Source organism: Silurus meridionalis, chromosome 25, assembly GCF_014805685.1.
Source record: "Silurus meridionalis isolate SWU-2019-XX chromosome 25, ASM1480568v1, whole genome shotgun sequence".
In the NCBI taxonomy this organism is placed as follows: domain Eukaryota; kingdom Metazoa; phylum Chordata; class Actinopteri; order Siluriformes; family Siluridae; genus Silurus; species Silurus meridionalis.
In genome coordinates this window covers 15,041,413-15,067,203 of record NC_060908.1, presented here as the reverse complement: position 1 = coordinate 15,067,203, position 25,791 = coordinate 15,041,413, and the positions used below count along the sequence as shown (strand labels likewise).

Here is a 25,791-nt window from a genome sequence, read left to right as displayed (position 1 = left end):
GCTTCAGGAATGGTTTGAAGAACAATATAAAGTATTGTACATTTGACCTCCAGGTTCCCCAAATCAGCGTCAGTGGGATGTGCAAGACAAAGTTAAAGAATTTGAATAGTCTACTGCTAATATATTGGTGCCAGATAACAGAGCACATCTTCAGAGGCCCTGTGGAGTCCAGACCTTGAGGGCTTGGGCTTGTTTAAGTAGAAAAATCTGACCTACACAATATTCAGCAGGTTGTTTTAATGTTATGGCTGGTCAGTAATAAATACTTTACATATTATAACTAAATCTGTTAATGTAAAGACATAACCTTTCTCAGACATATAACAAGAGACATGTCAGTAACGCTGATAGTCATTAACCGTAATTGGTGCATGAACTACACCAGTGAACCCAGTATTTCTCTTATACTTTATTGAATCTAGTACTTACTTGTTTAAAGTTTTCTGATCTTTTACATAAAAGTAACAATTGGATTATTCCATCAATCATTCCGTCAGGTTACATGTCAACGATTTTTACCAAACATTTACCTTTGTACACAGAAATCATGTTTGATTACTAAAAATGAATTCAGTACCATTACTTACCATTACGAGTATATTTTCATTAAGAAAGAGTAAAATATATTTTTTATATACATAAAAGCAGAGCCTTATCCTTAACATTAACCTGTAACCTTAACATTATTATAAAGCTTTATTCATCCCTACTCCAGGAGATTGATTTCGGATTTGATCTCTTACAGACAGATTCTGCTAAGGAATTCTCATCAGACTCTGGGCATTACCCACTATCGTGCAATTTAGTCTAGCATCAGTCAGTCTCTGCACATCCCTTAAAATATTCAGGAAACGTAATCCTAAGCCAAGGCAATCTGGGCGAAGACAACGAAAGCAGAATTCTGTTCCGCACTTGGGGCATTCAATGTTGGGACAGCCTTGTCCATTGTGTGTGAGCAGAGCGTTGCATCTAGGACAGGCCCTGAAATAGGGACATCCAAATGCCGAACTGTTGTGATCACTGATTCGTGTGTCTGAGAGCAGAGCAGCCCGGAGAGCACAGTTCTGCAGTGTGCAGCTGCTGCTAGATGAAGCGCTCTGTGGCCACTCTCGCTGACAATCCCAGCAGAAGCGAAACACACGACGTTTGACTTTGGAACACAATTTGCAGGGAACACACTGTGCCTTCGAGCTCGTGGCAACTTCCTGATGGCAACCTGGACACTGTAGGGAAGGGAGGAAAAGATGTAAATCAATGTGCAAACTAATTTTTTTACGTACTGCATCAGCACACATATTAAACCCAATATGTTTACATTAGAGCTCATTTAGTCATCATCAATAGCAGTTTATATTTAACTTAACTTTTTACTGAAAGTTTAGAATAGTTCCCTTAAATCAACCTGTAAGTTTATTTTGGACCATTCTCAGCCTAGAACCTGTTCTGCTGAATCAGCAATATTGTCTGATTACATTGGTTAAAGAAATACTCCCAATATAAACCCAAAAAATCCTGGTTTGGAATTTAGCCTTATTTACTTACTTACTTGCGTCACCGCTAAGCACCCAATTCTGTATGGTGCACTTAAATAGCTCTTATTAACTTAAGTCTTTCTCTCAGTCCTCTACTAAGCTGAGAACCTGGAAATAGCAGTTACTAAATGCTGTGATGTCACTCATGGAGCACCGAGATCACCTTTGGCTTGGTCGTACAATGGCTCATGACCGATCCTTCTTGACAGCACCTACAGATCAGACAGGCAGAGAAAATGGTGACATTTTAAGAGGAATGAAATGAAGAGCACAAGTTATAAGAGCAAAGATAAGAAGAATCTGATTGGACATTTACAACTGGCCCGAACTGGATTAACAAAAACAGCTTGGATTAATATAAATATTTTGTCTGGTCAGCCATTTAATAACAGCTGCAATAAAATCACAATCCAAAAGAGGTATTGATTTCCTGTAGTAGGATTAAGGTACAATGAGGAAGTTCTAAATGGAACGATCTTATCAAATCACTAGGAAACATAATTCTGGTTTTCAACACCTCGTGAGAAAATGAAAGCTATTTCTGTTTATGCTGCGCCATTGAACGCCAACTGGAAAAACAAGCGCATGAACATAAACAACATAAATGTAACCCTGGGTCCTGTACCAGTCTTGATATACTGTAAACAAGACAACTGGAACTTTTTAATTCTATTGGCTAATAGTGAATGATGTTTGTATAGCCTATAAAAATCACCAAAGTAGCCTAATAAATGGTCATACTAGAATAGACATTTTATATAAACAATGATCATTGGATTGACCTTCGAAAACTTCATCCAGGTGCAAACACTTAAAGAGGAAAAAAACACTTAAGAAGCTGAAAGTATTGAAAAACCCCACATTAGGTTCTGTAGGCTACTAAACATGAAACCTAAGGTATAGCATTGGTCCTTAAATAAGTTTTAGAAAACACTCACGTTACCATGTAACTGAAGGTAGAAAAGGCAAAACAAGGCAGCGACTCGTTAGTTGAGCTGTGAGTGTTACTGACTCTGAAGCTTCATGTGATAGGTTGGAAATGAAGAAACTGTGTTAAAGTTTGAAGAAATTCCTACCTGTTACTCAGTAAAGAGCTTCGTCACACACAAGCTTCGGGTAAAACTAATGTGGATGCAGGAGTAAATATTTTCTACCATGAAAACAAGCAGGGGATTTCCTGCACGATTTACACTTTCACTTTCTCTTCCAAATTTAATAAGTCTGCCATCTAGCTCATGTTTGTGCAGGTTTTACAAGCAGGAGGTCTGATCAAAACAACAATATGCAAGAATTATTTTTATGGTCAGTCTGACCAAGATGCACATTTTAATAGGAAAGAAAGGTACTTTGTATTTGTCATATATGTATATCCCAGTGATGTTAGGAGCTGGTGTCAGAGCACAGGGTCAGCCATGATACAGTGGAGGTTAAGGGCCATGCTCAGGGGCCCCATAAGTGGCAGCTTTGTGATACTAGGGCTTTTTACAGCAATATATATTATGCATGCAAACTCTTAATGTGTTTGAATAAAGTGACCCCAATATTCCTTCAATACTTTATTAATCTAGTACCTACTTTATTAACGTTTTCTGATCTTTTAAATCAAAGTAGAAATTGAATAATTCCATCAATCATTCTTCTGCATCCTGGAAAGAGGTGCATTAATGACTCAAACATGTCAACATGATTATAAAAAAATTCATGCACAATAAATCCACACGTTAATTTTAATTCTCTTTAATACGTAGGTTACATGTCAAAATGTTCCAGATTTGTTTTACGAACATTTACTTTTGCACACAGAACTCATGTATAATTACACGTCAATAAATGATTCAATTGAACATTTTTTTAGTATCTTTTCATTAAAAAACGTGTAAAATACTTTTTTTTCAGCTTTGCTCCAGGAGACTGATTTCGATTTGACCTCTTACAGGCTGATCCCTTTAAGGAATTGATACCAGACTCTGGTTATTATCCACTATAGTACAACTTTGTTCACCTTCAACAAACTCCTCTTCATCCGATGAATCATTAGAATCTAGCGTGCCTGGGCAAAAGTCACTTAGCTGAAGACAACGAAAGCAGAATTCTGTTCCGCACTTGGGGCATTCAATGTTGGGACAGCCTTGTCCATTGTGTGTGAGCAGAGCGTTGCATCTAGGACAGGCCCTGAAATAGGGACATCCGAATGCTGAACTGTTGTGATCCTTGATTCGCTTGCTGGAGAGCAGAGCAGCCCGGAGAGCACAGTTCTGCAGTGTGCAGCTGCTGCTAGATGAAGCGCTCTGTGGCCACTCTCGCTGACAATCCCAGCAGAAGCGAAACACACGACGTTTGACTTTGGAACACAATTTGCAGGGAACACACTGTGCCTTCGAGCTCGTGGCAACTTCCTGATGGCAACCTGGACACTGTAGGGAAGGGAGGAAAAGATCTAAATCAATGTGCAATAAAGGCTTACTAGCATTGTTTCAACTGCATCCATTCGGACATGTATGAGCTGATGAAAGAAAAGCTTCCTAATATCTATGAAGCAAACAAATAAGCTTCTCTCAGGGTCAGGACCTGCTAATAAACCCTGTGAAATTAACAGCTCTTTACTACTAATTATAAACTGCATTAAATCTACATAATTAAACACAATGTTTACATTAGAGCTCATTTAGGTTTTTATTTGGTAGAAATATGTTTATATTTAACTTAGAAAAAAAGTGTATTGGGGTTTAAACTGGATTTAGTGAAAGATCAGATTAGTTGCTGTAGGAGTTGCTGTAACACTGAACATGTTTCTGAGTGGAAAAGGATTCTCAGAAGAAAACGAGGCCACAATCTGGAACATGGGTTGGTTTTGAGTGTTTTATTGTTATTATTATTATTAAAACACGCCTAAATTGTCAAAAACAATATTTAATTATCATCACGCTAAAGTAAAATCAATTCCCTTAAATCAACCTGTAAGTTTATTTTGGACCATTCTCAGCCTAGAACCTGTTCTGCTGAATCAGCAATATTGTCTGATTACACTGGTTAAAGAAATACTCCCAATATAAACCCAAAGATACCTGGTTTGGAATTTAGCCTTATTTACTTACTTACTTGCGTCACCGCTAAGCACCCAATTGTGTATGGTGCACTAAAATAGCTCTTATTAACTTAAGTCTTTCTCTCAGTTCTCTACTAAGCTGAGAACCTGGAAATAGCAGTTACTAAATGCTGTGATGTCACTCATGGAGCACCGAGATCACCTTTGGCTTGGGCGTACAATGGCTCATGACTTCGATCCTTCTTGACAGCACCTACAGATCAGACAGGCAGAGAAAATGGTGACATTTTTAAAAGAATTAAATGAAGAGCACAAGTTATAAGAGCAAAAAAAAATTGCTTGGATTAATATCAATATTTTGTCTGGTCAGCCATTTAATAGCATCTTCAATAAAATCACAATCCAAAAGAGGTATTGATTTCCTGTAGTATGATTAAGGTACAATGAGGAAGTTCTAAATTAGATGATCTTATCAAATCTCTAAGAAACATAATTGTGTTTTTCAACACCTCGTGAGAAAATGAAAGCTATTTCTGTTGAACGCCAAATCAAAAACAATCGCATGAACATAGTGTCTTGTTTTACTGTAAACAAGAAAACTGGAACTTTTACTACTATTGAGTAATAGTGAATGATGTTTGTATAACCCATAAAAATCACCAAAGTAGCCTAATAAATGGTCAAACTAGAATAGACATTTTATATCAACAATGATCATTGGATTGACCTTCAAAAAATTAATCGAGTTACATAAACATAAAGAGGAAAAAACCTTCTCAAGAAGCTGAAAGTATTGAAAACCCCACATTAGGTACTTAACATACAAGCTGAGGAACAGCAATGGTACAGCGACGGCTACCTTCAGTTACAGAGTAGAAAAAAGGCAAAAACAAAGCAGCTGTGATGGATACTGACTCTGAATCTCTTTGTGATGAAATGTCTCCTGTCAAGAAAAGAATGGTCAAGTTTGAAGAAATCCCTACCTGTCACTCAGTAAAGCACTCCCTCATGCACGGGCTTCTGATGTGAATAAACTAATGTGAATAAAGGAGTGGATATTTTCTACAGAAAGAACAAACAGGGGAATTCCTGCACTATTTACACTTTTACTTTCTCTTCCAACACTAAATCTGCAGTGTTGCTGATGTGGTCTGTTGAGGAAACACATGCAGAAGGACTGATAAAAACTACAATGTATGCATGTATGAATGAATGAATTAATGAATGAATGAATGTATGTATGTATAGTCAGTATAGAAGAAATCTCTATTTTTGCAGGTAATGATTGATGTTTGCAATGCTTGGACATTTTTAAATACACTTTGCTACATTTATATGTTATTACCTTTCAATACGTCATAATCATATTTCATATTTGTATTGAAAAAGTCTATAAAACTCTATAAATAAGTATTTTCTCTTGATCGGATCTATTTAGTAGTTGTAGCCTTTATTAATTTATTTTATTTACTACATGCATATTTTATGTAATAATTTAAATATGATCATTTTAGATGATGAAATGATGATGGCATGTTCTATACGAATAATTCACCTTTATAGTGTATTATTCATTATTATAGAGTTGCTTATCTTCTTATTCAAATGCTATATCGATTTTCTTTAACGAAGCGCCATTATGAAATGTATTTTGGTGCCCTCTTGTGGCTAAAATGATCTACTGCAACTGTTAGATTCCTCATCAAATCTCAGGCTGTTAACAAAATTTCAGTTCAACCACGTGTTTTATTCTAACGTCCACCATAGTATAATAAGTTCATGTGATGAATAGTCACATAAACCTTTTGAAATGCTGTGGAGTTTGTAAACACAACCTGGGAAGTGTTAATCAACAGTCTGTTCTATGTAATAACTACTGAAAAAAATCATGGCTGATATCTGCAGTAAGACTGACAGCTGTGAAGACAGAAGACAGATGTTGATAAACACTTTCTCTTTCAGCCTCAGGACATCATGTGCGAGTGTGTTTTGTTCTCAGGCTGCAATAAAGATACGATTCTGTGCGTGTGCGTGTGCCAGTGTGTGTGTGTGTGTGTGTGTGTGTATGTTTGGACTTGGTGATAAAAAAAAAAAAAAACCAACGCTGTGCTATCAGAGTTTCACATCCGTCATTGCATGATGTGTTAGTATTTATCAGGACATTTCAACGCCGTGTCATTTGCAGGACCTTCTCATGATGCTGTTAAAACAATATTATATATTATATTATTCTATAATATTTTCAGCACCTTTAATTGGTCATACAGGTGTACAGAAGATGGTGTGTAGACACCTCAAATAAGTTGCACTATACTATTGCACGATCTACCCGATTCTTGTATTTGACTATTGTGCGGTACGACGTGTCCTCAGCCAATGGCCGGTGGAACCGGATCGATTGTGGGCGGGGCTTAAGCGTTAAGAAGGCAGCGCGGGTGTGAGCGGGGTGAAGTGACAGTGCCATGGCCGGATCGGTGGATTGCTCTTGGTTGGGCTCTTTTCTGTGTCTTCTAGGCGGAGGCACTGCGCTGTATTACCTCCTGAAATGGTCGTGGACGATCGGTCATGGCTTCAGGGTCTACGTGCTGTCAAAAATCTGGCAACAGGACCTCCGGGAGTATGGACAGTGGGCAGGTAATGCTATTCTGCACATCACCTGTTGCACAGAAGTGCATTGCTTTAGAGGACATTACTAATGAGTTGATGTGTTGGAAAAATGATGCATGTTTAGATTAGGAAAAGGGAAATAAAGATGTATAAATAATAATGCAAATAAAAGATAAATGTGTTTAATCCAATAATTGCACTTATTCACATTGTTGTTCTATCACCTCGATCTGAAGCATGTATATAAAAGGCAGATTTGATGGGACTGAGCTATTATTATATAATAATATACTATATAATATATATGATGTAATCATTTTTGGGGTTTTTGTGTCATATGGGTTGTTCTGACAGTCTACAGCATCCCAAAGTTGTATTGTGGGACCTGTGATGGGTTTTTCTGTCTGTAGTCATGCTTTTGGCTTCTGGTTCCACTCTGGTGTTAAGTGATGGTTTACTGGTAACATGAAGTCATTCTGTAGTTATGATGAAAAATCATTCCAAAAACACAGCATAACCTTATGAGGACTTTCCCCTTATAAGAAAGTTCAAATCTACCCTGATAATCCTGTCTTTTATCCTGTCTTTTTTTAATAAGCGATGAGTAATTATATAGCATTGTCTGGGTTCATTTCTTTTTGTTAAAGACTCATTACAAGCAGATGTAATTTGCACCTACAGTAGGAGAAAATGAGACTACACTAAGAGATACCATTATTACATTCCTACAAGGACATAAAACTTCTTGCACACGAAGAATGTGTCACATTTTATTCAGTTTATACTCTTCCACAGTGGTCCTGAAGGTCTTAATGGGACCAGACATTACCACTCATTTGTACTCATAGGGTTCAAGCAGTTACTTCTTATCAAACTTTTTATTTTGTTGCCTTTGGGGCATATAGAAGTAGAGCGTAAAATGTCCTTGTTCGACATTTCTGACATATTTGAAGCATCCCGCTGATAAATATTTGCAAAGAAACAGCAGAGGTGTGCGAGATGATTATCGAGGACAAGATGAGAAAGAACACGATGTGATGTCTGCTGACTGTGGTGGTATGTGTGATCATAATCGAGATCAACACAAATATATAGTATCATAACCCATGACAAAATTCTTCTCTCCAGATAGTTATTAGGTCCGCTATAGGAACGAGAAAGCAAAACGTTTCCAGTTTCCACTGTCACTCCGATTTCCACTTTTTTATATTGCAACAACAAAAGCACTGATACCCTGATGATAATGACAAAACTTGGACAATTGCATCATAATGTTTTTATATGCCAGTACTGATCTCACCTTGTAATATAGTCTGGTCTAGATAGTCCAGATACACAACATGGAAATAATATCAAACCTCTCTTCACTACTAAAACTCTATTTCTTTCATTCCACAGTGGTCACAGGGTCGACGGCAGGGATTGGACAAGCCTATGCCATTGAGGTTAGTTGAGACTTTATATGCATTTATTCACCAGAGCCTGGAGTATTTTCACGTTCCTCTCATAATTTGCTTAGTTTGCAGTTTCATTGGAATAAATAGGAGCTTTATGAAACATCCTGGAGCTACAGTACATTTCCATAAAACGACTGGTATTTGCTAATAAGCTTCACTACACAGTACAAGCAGACTAGCTCACTAAAAAAATCCAACATGACTGATCAATGAAAATATAATAAATCTTTAAACTACATTTGCATTGCTATTAAGTTATTATAAACTTATAATCATATTAAATGCATTGTAGCTTTTACGTCATCATAGTGCCTACTCCAATCCATTTCCTTTAACTTCATGCAGATATTTACTTTAAATAATCAGTAAAATAATTATTTTAAAAAAAACTGTATATACACTTTTACATTTTAATAACCTTCATTTTTAGGGGATGATGTTCTGCTAGATGTTGGCATGTGCTTGTGGAGATTTGTGTGAGATTCATTCAGCCACAGGGGTGTTAGTAAAGTCAGGTGCTGATGTAGGTGAGGAGGCCTGGGGTGCCTTCAGCATTCACATTCATCCCAGAGGTTTTTAATAGGGTTGGAGCTCTATAGCAGGAGATCTTCCACTCCAACAGGTCTCCTAATTCAAGGAAAATGTAACGCTACCAAATACGTTAAACAACTGTGTGCCTCTAAATCTGTGGTAAAAGTTTGGTAAAGAAGCACATACGGCTGGAGAGTATTGTCCCAATATTTTTTATATAGTGCATGTAAAAAAGAAATACAGTTAAAATATATATAAATAAAAGAAGAAAAAAATTACCAGGAGAAAAAACAGACTTGGCAACCCATATATTCTCGTTTTCACATTTAAGGCAAATGCAAAAGTGTGTCAAGTTTTATCAGCCTAGCTAACAACAAAACAAAACAAGAGGCTCTCAATTAGCTTTCTGCGTATGTTCTCCCTGCTCATTAGCATGAATGTCTGGCATGGAAAATGCTGAGCCCTTGAGACTCCAAATCTGTTTTTCAAATGATCTGTGTTCATGCTTCAATAACGGCCAGAGATTTTGAATAAAATTCTTTGAACACAGCAGTTTTTATTAGAATAATTGACTAAATTAAATTGTATTTGCAGAATAACTGAGTAAACGGTAATATCATGTGAATATAATGAATATATTCAGTGCACAACTGTTGAGGATTCCACTTTACAAACCCTTGAAGAATGTCCTGATGCTGTACATAACTTCTGCCATTTGTCTGTGTGCATGTGTGTGTGTGTGTGTGTGTGTGTGTGTGTGTGTGTGTGTGTGTATAGCTCGCCAGACGAGGACTGGATATTATTCTGATCAGTCGATCACAAGTCAAGCTTCGCCGCGTTTCTGATGAGATAGGTGAGTGAAAGCAGGGTTGATAGACAGCATACTTTTGAAAAAAAAATCATGATGTAAATATAACAGAGGTTAGGAGCTCAATTTGACAGATCTTAGATATTGATCTTACACTCCTGGGGGGAATAAAAGCCCCATTTAGCCCCCAGGCTAGTTTTGTTTGTCCCTGCTAACAACAGATTTCATAATTTATCTGATTATTTTTTCAAAATTATTATTTTTACTATATTAGTATAGTATAGTACACTGTTTACATACAGCTATTTTAGTAATATCAGACATTAAGCTGCTTCTCAAATGTTTTTTTTTTTATTATTCTTTACATTGCTTTACATTTTTGCAGCTTAAAAATACAAGCAAATAATATATTTATTAAAAGATATTAATTGTTAAATTAGAAAAGAACAATCTGTAACAATTACTTTTTCCCCTTAATTCCTGCTCATATACGACATGGCGGGTCACATCAATGGTCACCACCAGATGTAATCCGCATGCCCAAATCTGGGCATCTTTACTATAGATGAATGAATGAATACAGTAAATGCATATGAAGTTAAATAATACTTTAAGGTTCTTGTATTCCATTTAAAAAGAATCTTATTTAATCCCACAGTGGAAACGTTCAAATTTTCTCCATCAATTCCAAAATTGTAACCTCTTGTTTCCTGAATTTGTGTTTGTGTTTCAGAATCACGTTTCAAACGACAGACTCGAATCATTCAGGCAGACTTCAGCGAGGGTGCCTCTATTTATCCAGCCATAGCAGAGCAACTCAAAGGCCTGGAAATTGGCATTCTAGGTAATTTAAAGAGTCAAGAAATACGAAAAAAAAAAAAAAGTTTTGTTGTGGTGAATTTGTAAGCCATCATGTCTTCACGGTAGCCAACTGTGCTAAAGCTAATCTTTAATAGATAGTTAACAGTTCAACGGACGGTCCAGGATGAAGTTACTCCATGTTAACGTTTAATTTTCAGTCTCTATCTCTATCAATCTCTATTTTATTCAATTTTTATTTTTATTCCAATGTTATCTTATTGACTTCCATCGGAAAGCATTTGTGGCATCATTAACGTTGTGTGAATATTCAGAATGATCGATGATTTGGAAGAATAGAATAAACGTAGTTTGTGTCCTGGCTTCATCCAGACGCCAAATTCCTGCACGATGTTGTACTATTTTAACTGTAGCGATACGTGTATAAGCCTCACCTCTTGCATCGTTCTGTACATGTTCCAAAAATGTAATCGCTTCTTCTTAAAAAGGGAACAGGACGAGACTCGTTCCTCCTGTTTAAAGATATGCAAATATCCCCTCCTAAGCTCCGCCCTGAGAAAGTAATGTAAAATTAATGTGTAGTAAAGAATAACAGATGAACAAAGATAAGGGATAAAGTGACTTGCATATGAACTCATTCTTTCTCTTTTTGTAGTGAATAATGTCGGTATGAACTATGCTGGCATGCTGGTCAACTTCTTAGATGTTCCTGACCCTGAGAAGGTAGCGTAACGCATGCGGTGATGCATAAATATCCATTGTGTACAAGTGTATTTTGATCATGGCATTAAATCCTGTTTAACATTCCTTTTCCAGAAAATCACGGAAGTGGTCAATTGTAACATCCTGTCTGTCACGCAGGTATGAACCTGTCTGAATTACATCAACACCTCCACGTTGTTTAGTCCTGTCACAATGTAGTACACGCTGTACCGAGAATGTTCTGAGACTGTCACGTTGACAACGAAACTAACAATGCTTTCATTTTGCCGCAGATGAGCCGACTGATATTACCGCAGATGGTCGAAAGGTACATAGTGATCATAGCTTTGTTTATTTTTTATCTCTGGTAAAGCAGAGCTGCTTGTATTAATGTGTGTATCTCTGCATGTAGGGGTAAAGGACTTATCATCAACATATCATCCGAAGCTAGTTCTCAACCTCAGCCCATGCTCACGTTGTACTCTGCTACAAAGGTAAACACGAACATTCAGTGGGGGTGGAACACGCAAAGACACGTGTGCTAAATGATTTCTTTTCTCCTGCAGATATGTGTGACGTATTTCTCTCGCTCTCTTAATGCAGAATACCAGGGACGAGGAGTCACAGTTCAGGTATAAGTTACATACAGTACAGCAAAAGGATCGATTTCTGTGTGTGGGGTTTAGCATTAAGTTACATGATGTGGAATATAATGCTATAGACCAATTTTAAAAGAGATAAAACAGATATAGAACAAAGACTCATTTTATGTCTGTTGAATATTTGAGCTGTGGAAATAGACCTGAGATAAACCTAATATTAGAGGTGTGTTTTAGAGCATGTTGCCCAAAAGCTGGTGATGCGGGTGGTGTTTGAACATCGGGGGGCATGACGAGGACAAAATCTGTGGACAAAAGTTACTTGCAAAAAAAAAACATTTAGCAAAACAGTCTGGACAGAATTGCATCTCCACTTCAGCCTATAAACTCGTAACGTTTCCTATTTTGTCTCTGTTTCCTCTCAGTGTGTGACTCCATTCATGGTGTCCACGAATATGACGCACAACATCAAGGTCAATACTCTGGTGAAAAGCGCAGCCTCGTTTGCCCGAGATGCTCTCAACACTGTGGGTTACAGCTCCTTTACCAGCGGTTGTATTTCCCATGCCCTGCAGGTACACACATACACACACGCTCTTCATTTCCACATTGTTGCCATCTTGGCACGCAGCTCTCTCTGCCTGTGCCTCCAGGGAAGTCTAATGATGACCAAGCAGATATGCACTTACAGTTTCTCTTCTACAGACAACAACTCAACATGAAAAACATGAACTTACCCCAAGTCTAGTTTAGCATTGCTGTGATATTTGGCAAAGTTCGAGCTACATCTTTAGACCCAATTACCTCAGCACTTTCATTTATATCACGTTGTTTGAAATCATACACGTGAAGTGACTTAGACGATAAAGTTTTAATTTTAATTGTGTTCAAATGAGTTTGATGTAAACCTCTATTATATTTGCAAACATATTCTAGGCTTAGGAACACCAGGGGGTCGTCTGGGGTGCAGCCGGCTGGGGGGTGGCGCCAGTGAGCGCCCTGTGCCACGCCCTCACCCAATTAAATGATTTACCTGTTTTTCTGCTGAAGTTTATTATTTAGTAATTGTGTACATACTCGAATTCTCGAGTTTTGCAATCAATATTAAACGTGTTGAACCTTATGGAAGTTTGTAAATGGCAATAGGAAAGGAATAGGAATCTCGCCTATGGTGCCAACAAGTCTAGAAACAGCACTGCAAAATTCTAGATAGCATTTTCTGCATTAAAAGTGCAGCAGTCACCTGTTGATCCTCAGCCCGAGTTACTGCCTATGCAGAGTTTCCCAGTGTCTGCCTGAGAAACTAGTTAGCTCCCCCAAAAGTTTTTTCAGTTGTTAGCTTGAAAATCCGAAATTGCCCCAAAGTGTGAATTAGAGTGTGATTGAGTGTTTCTACAAACATGTAAATGAGAGTCAGACAATGAATAAACTTTGACCGCATTTGGATTAAAGAGAACGCTGTATAAATTGCATTTTTTGGTCATATTGTTCCTATAACCATTCCCTCACACACTCTCTTTGGCTTTCAATCCTTCTGTACAGCATAACGCCATGGCGATCTTCTTCCCAGCCTGGCTGCGACTGTCTCCGTTTTGCGTGCGGCGCATCGAGAGGTTTTCCAAGGAAGTCAGGCAGCTAATAGAAGAACGAATGGCACAGTGCCAGAAGAAACAGGAATAATGAAGAATCACATCAGGAGGCATTGCCACGATGATAACCTGATGTCACAGACTTGCACATCTGGATGTGGAAACGCTGTTAAACACTTCAAAACAAAATCTACCTAATTAGATTTGAAAGTATGTTTGGCCAACATTCCCTTAGTGCAATGACAAACAGTTTAGACGTCCACATCGAATTCGAATCTACGCCGAGGCATGTTTAGGTTTTTCATGCTTCGAAGGCGTGTAGCAGACTTGCTTTAAGTGGAAACAGGAGCCAAACACATGGCCACGGTTTAGATTTTGACTACTGAATTTTATTTAAAAAAGACAGATTTTGGGTGCCAAAGGAACTGTAGCTACTGTACAACTCTGTCAAAACTATGTATATTTATCTATTTATCTGCTTTATTTAATTGAAGTACTGTTTACCAACTTACTAAGTTTAACTGTTTAACTAACTTACTGTTTAGCATCTTACTAAGCAGTGGTCATGCTGTGTTATCAGTTATATCGTAATGGCACTACTGGACCTCTGTAGTGGTTATGAGGTTGAATTGTAAGAAGTTTATCGATTTGTTTATAAGTTGGATGTATTACACTTACAATAAAATGCACTTTACCGAACACTTTAGTATAAAAAAAATCAGGCACTATATTAACCGAATCGCTGTGGAATGATAGACGCGAAAGTCTAAAGTCTTTAACTAGTTTCAACATTTTCTTTATCCATTTTTATGAATAATTAAACCAGAAACCTCACAGAAATGAATATTTTGAAACAGTAACAGATGGAGGAAAGTGTGTGATCATTTTGAGATGTACTTTGCAAAATGCTAAACTGAACCCTGAATCCCATCAGCTATCAAGAACAACAAAAGATATAGGACTCAACAGGGAAAGAGGAAATATTTAACCAGTTTATTGTGTATTTTTTAATATGTACAAGAATAATATTGGCTTGTGTGTGTGTGTTAAATGCAACAGAATATGTATTGTTAATACAGGACTCATATAAATATACATTAAATTGATGTTTTACACGTGACTACAGTGGTTTGTTCAAAAATTAATTTCCACCACATCGAGAAGACACAACCGACCCACCGGTGATGTTTCCTACCACACGTACACCAACATCTTACTTCCTATTTACTGTACTTTATTTCCCAATAGCTTACTTACACACACACACACACACACACACACACACACGTCATTACCTGAAAACCACGAGCAGTAACCACAGATAAGACAATCATCTCACACTTCCAAAGCACACTCAAACATACTTCATTTGTCATTTCTCAAAAAGGGGTTATACGAAGCTTAAGGCGTTCCCTGTTGAACAGAAATGAGGTATCGCAACTCAACAAAATACAATTTGGTGCTGGTTATTGCAGGTAGAAGACTATAAGCGTTCACATCTATAACTGCATTAACTCAAGCCAACAGCTTACGATCTGCTGCATTATGTATATAAATAATCATTATATTTAAGGTGACTGTGCATAAGTAAGGATTAAAACGCTAAGCATCAATATATTGTCTGGAGAGAAAAGAGAAAAAAATAAAAATAATAATAATAATATATATACACGCCCATAAACACCACAGTTGTCATAAATTTCTGTGTTTTAATTCAGGTTTTTAAAGCTTTTTAAGAATGCAGCATTTCTCCGACACATACACACCCTGCAGGATATTTCAAATTGACATTTTATATCCACTGTGTGTGTGTGCAAACAACAGCTGCAACACACTCGTTCACCTGTTTTTTTTTTTGTGAAGCGTGAAATTTAATAAACATCGAAGTGAAATGTGTAGGAAGAAAACCACAGGAACGTTTGACTAATACCACTGGAATGTAGGTTATTTTTCTATAACAGTGCATATCCGTGTTTTAATTTTACTTGTACAAGTCAAAGTAGTTACGAGTTTTGCGTGAACAGCTTCAGTCATTAACGCGACAATACACTGTGATGCGTTTGTAGTAATTAGAAACGTGATACGGATGTGCGAGACTTTTTTTTAGATTAGCCTGAAAATGTCATTAAGACTGTCAAAAAGCAAGGAATGATTAAAGGTGCAACAATTTGGAATGGGAAGAGATGCACTGCAGCAGTATCAGGCTGGAAGGTTAAGAGACCGCAAATCAGGCAAAGTAACATTCAGGACATACAAGTCAAGCTGGAAAGAAAAGGTCTTAGTAAGAATGCTGAATGTGCCATTTAAACATTAGAACGTTGAAGTCAAAACCCACACACGGACACGCCTCCACCCGCTATTAGCACGTATCCTGCAGCTCACCTTGCTTAAATAAAAGAATGTTTAAAGCCTCGTGTTCTTTTCATACCAACAAAACAATACGCCTTTTTTTTTGGTCCAGTTTATCCCTTAAATAATGTCGTCAGCAAAACGAGAACAGAGAAAAAAAGACATATTTGGACAGAGAACAAAGACAATAGGACACACCTGAGGTGGTGAGTAAGCACCAGCTACTACACGTGTGTTAAAGCATGATAAGAGGAATGGCTTTGCACGTATTACATAAGAAGTTGCCAATGGAGTTGCGATATTTTGGTATGCAGCTAAGAGACCAATGTACCTAATCACTCCAGCGTGTTGGCCCAACCTTCACTCTGAAATAGCCTTAGCAAATATAAATCCCCCTGCTAGTTTAGCCTGACATTTGCAGATATCGCACAACAAACATGTCTGTTCTGAGAAACTTTGGCCAAATGTTTGGTTTAAATTGAATTCTCTTTATATGTAACTGCATTTAAATTAACAGTTGCATCCTCAAAGCTCAGTACATGTCACAGGGGTCAGACCATGAATCAAAAGAGTGGGACCAAGTCCTTGAGTGAGGGTATCCAACTGTGCCAGATACTGTTGCGATTGGCTGGAATCGGCAGGTGGGCGGGGCAAATAGAGGAAGCGCACTGCAGCGGAAGTGCTGTGTTCTTTCAAAAGCGCGTTGACTCCGGACAGGAATTCCTCCGTCACCATAGGGGGCGTACTCCGGTCGCTTGGTCTCAGCAGCCGCACCACCGGATCCCACGGCACGATCTTGATAATGGCCCGGATCCTCAGCTTCCCCAGCAGCTCCCTGAAGCGCTCCTCTTTGGCCATCCAGCCCTGGTCTGCAGACTCCGACTCAACACACAGGAAGATGCGCAGACGGGCACGGCGCCAGCCGGCAGCCATGTTTAAAACACATGCCATCTGTAGCAAGAAGAGACTGCACACGTCGGCGTAGCTCTGGATTCTCCCGGTGCTCAGCAGGTTGGACGGCCACACGTCGATCGTCTCGTCAGCAGGGTCTCCGCTTTTCGCCGGTGTCTGGCCTTTGCTTTGGTTTTCGGGCGGCAGCTGGAAAAAGTAGCGGCCCAGGCATACATTCTTGCCCATTTTTATGGCATCAGAGATGATCCCCACATATTCATCTGGCTGGAGCCAGCGGGGGCTCTCTGCGTGACGCACAGGAGGGAAGTGGGCCTGCAGGGAGGGAAGGTCCACACCAAAATTGTCATCCTCATCACCGATAAAGCCGGCACCATCCACCGCACCTTTACAGAATGTAGGATCCTGAAGGAAATAGTCCTCTGGGTAGCAGTTGTCGTAGAAGCCCAGAACGAGTGTGTTTGGCTTCATGCCTCCTGTTGTAGAAGGGTACACAAACAATACATACCAGATTGTCTCAGTGTGCAAACTTAATGTAAATGATGCAGTGTGTTTATCTGTAAAAACCTGTTCTGTAATTCAGAAGTCAACTCCTGTTGTACAGATTACAGATCAATTAGCTTTTGAAGTACTTTAACACTTAACAATTAGAGGTCTACCGATTAATGCCGGCATTGCCGATTAATCAGCACCGTTCGTAGAACGCTGGAACTATCGGCAAATCAGCAAAAATACATATCAATTTATCTGGGGTGCGTCCGTTGCTGAAGTGGCTGAAAAGGTCCGCTCTCATTACAACAGCGGCCTCTAGAGGCGACTCACTGACGACGCATGCTGTTTATTTTTTCACGTGAGACTGCACACTGCAAAAAGTACACTATATTTTACAGTGTTACAAAACAAGTAGGCAGTAGCATTTGTAACCCCTTTAAAACGCAAGATTTAGGCTTAAAATGCACAGAAAACTCAAAAGAGAATGCTATAGCACTGATCACCAATCCACTTGAATCAGTCGACCTTTAAAAACGATGCCATGGGTAAACATCCAAAATAATGCTGGTGTTATTGTAGATGCAAGAATTTTATTTTTGTTACCCAGTCCAGTGATGCGCAGTAGATGCTGGGTTCCCTGCCTGACTGAAGGAGAGAGGGTCAAATCGACAAATGCTTTAATCCCAAGCTTATCCACCAGACTCAACCAGAAATTATACTGCTGCTGAACAGGATCGTTTGGCACAACATCTATCAGGAGGCGAGAGAGAAAGAGAGAGAGAGAGAGAGAGAGAGAGAGAGAGAGAGAGAGAGAGAGAGAGAGAGAGAGAGAGAGAGAATAGAGAGATATTGGTTAACACTTTTCTGCTGTAAGAACGTGCCCCCTTCCCATTGAAATGATGTGCAATGAACATTCACTGTAAAGCCTTTTATAAGAATGGTTATAACATTATAACATTATTCTAACATTTAGCCAAATTTATATATAAACAATAGTAAATTTTGAAGAAAAAAAAAAAGGAATGGATGCTGTATTTCTCTGTATACTCTTTGTGCAGGATTATTTTAGACACGTCCCACGTGAGACTGTGCTCACGAGATGTTTCGCACAGGGCCTCTATAATGTCGAGAACTATATTTAATCACACAAGTTGACCTCTCGTACAAGTGCAAGCTGTCGCACATTACCGTGACTCAATCACGCGTTTATTAGCATCTGCTGTGCAACATTCAACAGGTTCCTCCCATCACATGCAGCAGGCTCTTGAACTTTGGCCTCAGTGCTCTGCGCTCGTGAGGACTTACCCAGATCTCCGATCTGCACATGGCCCAGCACAAAGAGGCCTCCTTTTTTTAGCTGGTTGACAAAACAGATGAGCTGGCATGAAGAGCGAGGGTTGGCCACCATCAGGAGCACCTGTGGTCTCCAGAACTTGACGTGGTCCTTCCTCGAGTCCAGCATCAGCAAGTACTTTCGCACCTGGAGGACGAGTTAATCAAAAACACAATGGCAATTTCGATGCACCTAAATGAATTTGTAGATTATAAGAAACCTGGGATTTCTTTCTGATATTATAGAGGAGATACCCATGAGGACTCAGTGAACCCAAGGAACCAACTTATTTTTTCCTTCTTTTATTTGTCCACTGTTAATATTATTAATGAGAAGCCACAAGTTGAAAATTGTGACTCAAGCTCTTGTGGAAAAACACTGACTTTTCAGTAACATTGACGATACAAAAAAAGAAACAGTGTATGAAAATGAGTATTGTGGGAAATAAGCTCTCCGATGTGTGAGCTACGTATTTACAGTGACGGGGGGAAATCCCCAGGAAAGTCCCTCACAGTCATTTTAGCCTGCATGCTAACTACAGTATACACAACACACAGGAACAACAGAGCTCACACACACACACACACACACACACACACACGGGTTACTGTACACCATTCTGTGTGAAACGTTGTGTTGTTTTGGCTGTTTGTAATGAAATTGTGATAAAATTTGCAAGGGGAATTTTTAATGAGCCAGAGGTGATGATTATAATGACAACATCCCTAAAAGAGGACATGGAAGCCGAGCTCCTCTGGGAGACACCCGATTTTATAAATCATGTCTTTTCTATAATTGTATATACAGGAATCATCGTAACTCAGGGACCACCTGTAAAATTTCAAGTTTTAAACTAATGAATGTAACCAGGCTAAATAACCATATAGAACACAAGCAGAGAAGAGATGATCTGAATTGTCTCTGTTTTTAGTCATACTTCTTGCTGCCTTCTGCCTTACTTGTGGTAAGATAAAAAAGCCGCACAATAACAAAAAAAAAAAAGAAAAATATCGATGATGTCACCAAATAGAATAAAACTGAAGTAACAAGTCTGGTTTCAAAATCTAAGAAGTCGAAATTGCAGGTATTTGTATAAGAAATGTAAAAAAATTGGCCGAAAATTTAATAGTGAAGTAAAGAACTGATACCAGAAAAATCTACTTTAATACAGTAATAAAGTGTTGGTACTTCATTACTTCCCACCTCTGCTGGCTAATAGGTATTTGGAGTATATGGGAACTCCAGTCCTGTTGTGTGTGTGTGTGTGTGTGTGTGTGTGTGTGTGTGTGTGTGGGTGTACCTGATGGAAGATGAGCGCCTGACTGATGTAGCCCCAGCTGCTTGTGGGCGACCGATAGTGCAGGAAGAGCAGCAAGAGAAGTAAGACCACGATGCTGGCTGACGAGTAGACCGGATTGATCACGAACATCATCACCAGGCAGCTGAGCAAACCCAGCAGACACGTGTGCCACGAGAAGTACTGAAATGTCGGCCTGGATGTACAGAAAGCGAGAACGCTCAGCTCAGTGTGCTTTTTAACACTTTGGTTTTGCAAGAACTCGTTTTGTTTTTAGGACTATATTGCTGATTAGTCACGAGATCGGCGCAGTCTCATCGTCTGTACCTGAAATTGGGAGCAGACGCCCACTCTAATGCCAGACAGGCCAGATCTACTGCAGCGTAGGACAGCAGATAGAAGACGGTCACGAAACCTGCGATCACGTTCAGCTGACCTGCAAACACCGTGATCTACATCACACACACACACACACACACACACACACACACACACACACACACTGTGTTACTGGGTTTACACCATTAAATCCATCCTCACACTAATTTTATATCACTGATAACATAAACAGTCACTGATTTAGTTTTATTACAGCTGCACCAAAACATTACATAACTCATAAATTGTGTATACACACACACACACACACACACACACACACACACACACACACACACACACACACACACACACACACACACACACACACACACACACACACACACACACACACACCACCTCACCTGTACCAGTGCCCAGGTATAGAGCACAGAGACCCAGGGGTTTCCCGAGCGGGATGTAACGGCAGCAGGGGCCAGGACCAAACCTGAGAGACAGCAATCACACACATCAGTGCACTTCTTTCCACAGCTTCATATTTTTTTATTCTTAAACTTTACCACTGTTCAAGAGCACAACACACACACACACACACACACACACACACACACACACACACCAAAGAGATGGTCGATTGCGAGGGCGTGTAGGATGCGTGAAGCTCCGATGAGCGAGCACATGGCGGCGGACAGTGAGGCACAGTACACGCCGATGATGACAAACGGAGGCCAGATGTTTATTTGCTGGAACACGGCAAAGTCGTTAATCAGCAAATACCTGGGAGGAAGCAAGATATATTTATTATTATATATTTAATTATGCATCTATATCCACATCATATATCATATCTTTACTTTTATGGCATTCAGGAGACACCCTTGTCCAGAGAGACATACAATTATCTCATTTATACAAATAAGCAGGGGTGAAGAACCTCGCTCAGGGGCCCAGAAGTGGTAGATTGAGGTGACTGAGATTTGCACTCACGAACTTCAGGTCCATATACATATACACAATATATACATACATATTCCTCACCTGTCGCAGGTGGAGCTAATGAGGAAGAAGAGAAGGAGGTAGACGGTGAAGGTGTACAGCACAGCCATGATGGTGCCTTTCGGAATGGCCACGCTGGGATTCTTGAGCTCACCTGCAAAAACCACACTGATGAGTTGCACAAGTCCAGATTACAGTGAGAACATTTTTTTTTCAGCAGGATTGCATTCAGTGTGTGACAATAAAAAACAGAAAAACAGGAAGTGAATCCAGGAAGTCTGTGTTTGTGTATTTACCCGACATGTTGGCTCCTGCCATGATGCCAGTGCAGCTGGTGAACATCACGGCAAAGACGGTAGAAAACGACATCACCCTGTTCGTACTGTAGTCTAAAGAGTAGCCCGCTGCAGCCAGAATGAGAATAAGTGAGACAGGAAGGAGAAAATGACCGTGTAAAATTGAGACGTCCTGAGTCAACATAATTAATTGATACTCACACCACAGGTTGTGAGAGAGCGTGCTGCTGTTGAAGCCCGTGTAGCTGCCGTTGCGAGTGACCGTGCTGTTCGGACCGAGCGTGTGCGTGAAGCTGAAGGTGCGCGGCCCGACCACTAGCGTGCTGATGATGATGGACAGCACGGCCATGGTCACCACCAGCAGGATGAGGAACGAGGCTTTGGCGTAGATGTGAGCGCCGACCAGGCAAATGACCAGACAGATGAGCAGCAGCACGGAGGAGTAGAGCACAGAGAACCAGTAACCTTGAGGCAGGACACGAATGCCCTCTGGCCCCCCGACCGCTACAGAGACAGAAACAGAGGCGGAAATGCCACAGGAAACCCATTATTTCTTTCTAAAAACAGATATAAATATTTAGTGTTTGTGGCCATCAGAAGTCAGATCATGAAGGTCATTAGAGGAAGAATTTCAGCAACACATTTAGAATGTTTCAGAGTCTCCTACAAAATCAGTTTCTGCATCAATGATCAAGTTCAGGCTGAAAATATATGACTGTGTGATAGTATATCCCCCCCCCCCGGGAAATCCGACCAAATTCTCACCTGGATCCTGCCCAAAAACGTTCAGGATGGCCTCCACCAGCCCGAGCATGTACACACCGCACGCACACACCTTCGCCAGGTAGAACATGAGGCCGATGCTGCCTCCAAACTCCGGCCCAAGAGAACGACTGATCATGTCTGGAGTTCAGAGGTTAAGAATCCACAACTTTGTCCACTCTGGGTTGCGCATGGAGACTATTTTCAGCCGAGAAAAATGTGAAACTTTCCATTTACAACAATCAAATTTCCTCATATGTATATATTTATAGAGTATTGCTGTTGAATTCTTCGTTCTGATTGGTCATCATAATATAATATATATAAAATCTCTCATTCGGAAACAAAATGCTTTTGATAAAGATACAGTAAGCTCCGCCCCCCTGCACCGCCCCATTAGTAGAGATTGCACAGATCGACAGGATGGTCAAGGAGATGATGAAATATGCCACGATCAACATGAGCAGTCCCTGGAGAAGGCCAGCATGACCGACAACAAAACCTGCAACACATACTCATATTACAACACACACACACACACACAAACACCAAACAAATGTCCCCCACGTCCCTCCACCTCACACTCACTGACCCGTGCGCAGGAACAGGACGATGCTGAACATGGACAAGATAGTGGGGACCATCACCCCGAAGAAGGTGTTGAGTTTGCGGGGATTGGATTTGGACGCATCATCCGTGGACGTGGACCCCTTCCTGGAGTCCACACTATCCCCCAAAACACTGTACGCTCCATGAGGCAGGAGACGACTTCGCTCCCCCGCCATGACCTAAAAGAAAAACAGGAAGTTAAATCTTAGGACTTCCTGGTGCATATGGTGAATGATGATAAATGACCTGTGACTGTAAAAGTAAGTAAACACAGTTCAGATAAGGATCCATATTCTGCTTTCAGGAATATCCAGGAACTTCACTGTAGCATCAAACATCTCCATAAAACCAGTTCTAGTTATAAAAGCAATATTAATATTATAATTAAAAAAATATCATTTGAGCTTTTGCTATTTTCTTTACACGTTTCTCAGCTTGTGTGTAAGTAAGATTTGGTCATCGGAGACAGCAGACAAGTCGAGTCATGCTTCTCAAGACATGAGAATAAAAACACCCGTCACGTGATGCAGAAACCTTTAAGGACAAATGAATAAATAAATAAAAGTCCCTGTGATTCTGGCATGAACCCTTTCCGCCTGTAGGACGACGGTTCTGAGGGGAAACTCCTCGTCTTTCTCACCTTCGATTTAGAGACGTGTATATTTTGGCAACCAGGGACCGGTTTACAGAAAAAAAAAAAAACAGCTAAATGATCATGGTGCTTAGAAGTTTCCCGAAATCCTTCCTGACATCGATCATGTAATAATAACGTTTTAAAAATAGAAAGTACACGATGTTATCTACACGGTCTGCAACTGTATGGTCCAGCAACAGGCTCCGTGTTCCACTACTGATGTCCATGAAATGAACTACGTATTAGTAACGATAGCACTTATAGCACTTCCACAATCTCTATGCATTTTTAATATGAGTCAAGAGTTCTTTTAAAAATTCTACAAGGTGTTACACATCCACATAATACAGAACACAATGTACAAAACGTAGTGCCTGTTTTTGCTTAGACGGAGAGCAGGAGAGATGATGTTATCAGACTCCCTCACCCCGTGTGTCACACATTGAGGTGGAAGCGTAACGGTTTGTGGGGACTTTGGAGCAGGGAAGGTTCTGGAAAGTGTAAGGAATCCTGAACCAACATGTCTCCTATTCCATACTCCAGCATTCCACCGTGCGATTCAGTCTGGACTGCGACTCATAGGAACCGACTTCACCGTACGTCCAATCGTGTTATTTAGAGCGCAAACAGTCGTCTGGGGTGTCGTCTAGCATGGAACGGCCTGCCCAGTCGCCGCACCTAAATAATACTGAACTGCACTGGGATGAACTGGATCACAAAGAAGGAAAATCTCTAACCAGTAAAGAGACATTGCAAAGTATTTTGAAATGTTTTTCATGCTAAGGATTGTTTTCAATGGAAATAAAATGTATACATTTATATATTTGTTTGTATTGTCAAAATTAATCTTCAGACCTTTTCATAACCTGTGTGTTAAAAACCATACAAAACTAATTGTGTCCACACTTGTGACAAGTTGAAGATGAATCCAAGCAGCAGATACTTTATAATAAATAGTGTATCTTAAAAAAAACAATCCAGTGTTACAGTGACTGGGCTGAGAAATGGCAACAAATGTTTTGGACCCTAATTAATTGTTAACAATAATTAATTGTTGTAACAATCCAATTAATAAACCAATTCCGGTTACAAAAAAAAAAGGCGCGGATTGTCAGCAGCTTTCTACTGCACCAAAACAACCAAAACAAAAATCCGTTTGTTACTTCCGCTTGTTCAGACAACCACGAGGAAGCTAAAACATCTAACCAACACGGATCTCGAGAACCCCTGGGCATCACCTGGGCATCTTTACCGCCACCATGGCACCGCATATGTGCCCAACATACCCCGGTGAAGCTGAAGTTCATCGCTCTTACCTGCACAGATCTCCTTCTTCTCCTCCTTCAGAACAACGACCAGGAAGAAGCCTCAGATCTGAAACCAACCAGATCACTATGAGAAGATCACCATGAGAAGATCTCCTCACCGTAACCGTGGAAACGTCCTCCGTGTGACCTCACCTACTAATTATTACGCCAGAACCTTTTTAGGACGCAGCCGATTGATCGATCCGCAGAAAGGGATGTGATCCTTCAAACCGCGGTATTCCCATTAGTCCTATTATTCTACTGCGCCCTCGCGCACTAGTTAGTGGTGTAGTATGCAGTATGGGACGTCACAGATGTTTGGAATGATCACATGACCATGCATGTGACTGCAAAAAAAAAACAAAAAAAGGAGGGGTTTAAGCTGAGTTCAGGATAAAAACCTGATACATATTACATAAGTCAGTACTGAGATGTTCCACATGTGAGGGTTGTTGGGGTATTCCTGGTTTGGGAAAAGCCCCCGTAATACACACTACATTGACATAAATATTTATGACTTTTTGTGGTTCTTCCCCAAATTGTTTCACGAAGTCAAAGGTATACGATTGTCTTTTTTTTTGCCTCAGCATTTTAACTTTTTTTCATTCACTCAAACTCAAATCTGTTCCAGCATGAAGATCTGCTTTACATGAGTTGGTGTGGAAGATCTTCTGCTACAGAGCTCTGACCCTATTAAACAGCTTTGGGATGAATGTGAACACTGACTGCACACCAGGTCTCCTCATCTCACCTTCATCAGTACCTGACTTTACTAACA

At 39.8% G+C, this 25,791-nt stretch overlaps 4 protein-coding genes across 7 annotated transcripts; 1 reads left to right on the top strand and 3 right to left on the bottom strand.

Annotated features, from left to right (window-relative positions):
* Positions 1-396: 396 nt before the first annotated feature.
* LOC124378755 (E3 ubiquitin-protein ligase ARIH2-like) lies at positions 397-2,759 on the bottom strand. 2 transcript variants are annotated; one of them, XM_046838514.1, is made up of 3 exons: positions 2,609-2,750; positions 1,641-1,744; positions 397-1,223 (listed from the first exon to the last, which is right to left on the bottom strand). In XM_046838514.1, the coding sequence occupies exons 2-3, from the start codon at positions 1,677-1,679 to the stop codon at positions 756-758; spliced, it is 507 nt and encodes a 168-aa protein (XP_046694470.1). In that variant the 5' UTR covers positions 1,680-1,744; positions 2,609-2,750; the 3' UTR covers positions 397-755. The 2 variants fall into 2 exon arrangements, 1 of the variants encoding a protein (XP_046694470.1); XR_006924294.1 differs by having other exon boundaries at positions 1,087-1,223; positions 1,696-1,744; positions 2,609-2,759.
* A 494-nt stretch (positions 2,760-3,253) lies between these two features.
* Positions 3,254-5,552, bottom strand: si:ch211-284e13.9 (uncharacterized protein LOC566600 homolog). The gene is made up of 3 exons (XM_046839329.1): positions 5,403-5,552; positions 4,781-4,831; positions 3,254-3,946 (listed from the first exon to the last, which is right to left on the bottom strand). The coding sequence occupies exons 2-3, from the start codon at positions 4,805-4,807 to the stop codon at positions 3,479-3,481; spliced, it is 495 nt and encodes a 164-aa protein (XP_046695285.1). The 5' UTR covers positions 4,808-4,831; positions 5,403-5,552; the 3' UTR covers positions 3,254-3,478.
* A 1,459-nt stretch (positions 5,553-7,011) lies between these two features.
* hsd20b2 (hydroxysteroid (20-beta) dehydrogenase 2) lies at positions 7,012-14,803 on the top strand. Its single transcript, XM_046838996.1, has 11 exons — positions 7,012-7,212; positions 8,584-8,630; positions 9,951-10,026; positions 10,715-10,825; positions 11,456-11,523; positions 11,617-11,661; positions 11,796-11,830; positions 11,915-11,996; positions 12,069-12,134; positions 12,527-12,676; positions 13,644-14,803. The coding sequence occupies exons 1-11, from the start codon at positions 7,041-7,043 to the stop codon at positions 13,779-13,781; spliced, it is 990 nt and encodes a 329-aa protein (XP_046694952.1). The 5' UTR covers positions 7,012-7,040; the 3' UTR covers positions 13,782-14,803.
* Positions 14,804-15,379: 576 nt separating this feature from the next.
* slc12a9 (solute carrier family 12 member 9) lies at positions 15,380-25,332 on the bottom strand. 3 transcript variants are annotated; one of them, XM_046838994.1, is made up of 15 exons: positions 25,133-25,332; positions 25,023-25,080; positions 23,056-23,251; positions 22,831-22,965; positions 22,467-22,604; positions 21,903-22,205; positions 21,702-21,809; positions 21,448-21,559; positions 21,029-21,186; positions 20,814-20,896; positions 20,398-20,522; positions 20,074-20,266; positions 18,746-18,920; positions 18,044-18,190; positions 15,380-17,424 (listed from the first exon to the last, which is right to left on the bottom strand). In XM_046838994.1, the coding sequence occupies exons 3-15, from the start codon at positions 23,246-23,248 to the stop codon at positions 16,565-16,567; spliced, it is 2,730 nt and encodes a 909-aa protein (XP_046694950.1). In that variant the 5' UTR covers positions 23,249-23,251; positions 25,023-25,080; positions 25,133-25,332; the 3' UTR covers positions 15,380-16,564. The 3 variants fall into 3 exon arrangements, with proteins under 3 accessions (XP_046694950.1, XP_046694951.1, XP_046694949.1); XM_046838995.1 differs by having other exon boundaries at positions 25,167-25,332; XM_046838993.1 differs by having other exon boundaries at positions 25,023-25,332.
* Between the last annotated feature and the right edge of the window lie 459 nt (positions 25,333-25,791).

Coding starts and splice junctions, on each gene's coding strand:
- hsd20b2 (XM_046838996.1), top strand. CDS start 7,041: ATGGCCGGATCGGTGGATTGCTCTTGGTTGGGCTCTTTTCTGTGTCTT. Junction 10,027..10,714: donor CCGCGTTTCTGATGAGATAG/GTGAGTGAAAGC, acceptor TTTGTGTTTCAG/AATCACGTTTCAAACGACAG. Junction 11,997..12,068: donor CGTTGTACTCTGCTACAAAG/GTAAACACGAAC, acceptor TTTCTCCTGCAG/ATATGTGTGACGTATTTCTC.
- slc12a9 (XM_046838993.1), bottom strand. CDS start 23,248: ATGGCGGGGGAGCGAAGTCGTCTCCTGCCTCATGGAGCGTACAGTGTT. Junction 21,810..21,902: donor GCTCTCTCACAACCTGTGGT/GTGAGTATCAAT, acceptor TTCTGGCTGCAG/CGGGCTACTCTTTAGACTAC. Junction 20,523..20,813: donor ATACCTGGGCACTGGTACAG/GTGAGGTGGTGT, acceptor TGTGTGATGTAG/ATCACGGTGTTTGCAGGTCA.
- LOC124378755 (XM_046838514.1), bottom strand. CDS start 1,679: ATGAGTGACATCACAGCATTTAGTAACTGCTATTTCCAG. Junction 1,224..1,640: donor TTAGTAACTGCTATTTCCAG/GTTCTCAGCTTA, acceptor CCTTCCCTACAG/TGTCCAGGTTGCCATCAGGA.
- si:ch211-284e13.9 (XM_046839329.1), bottom strand. CDS start 4,807: ATGAGCCATTGTACGCCCAAGCCAAAG. Junction 3,947..4,780: donor ATTGTACGCCCAAGCCAAAG/GTGATCTCGGTG, acceptor CCTTCCCTACAG/TGTCCAGGTTGCCATCAGGA.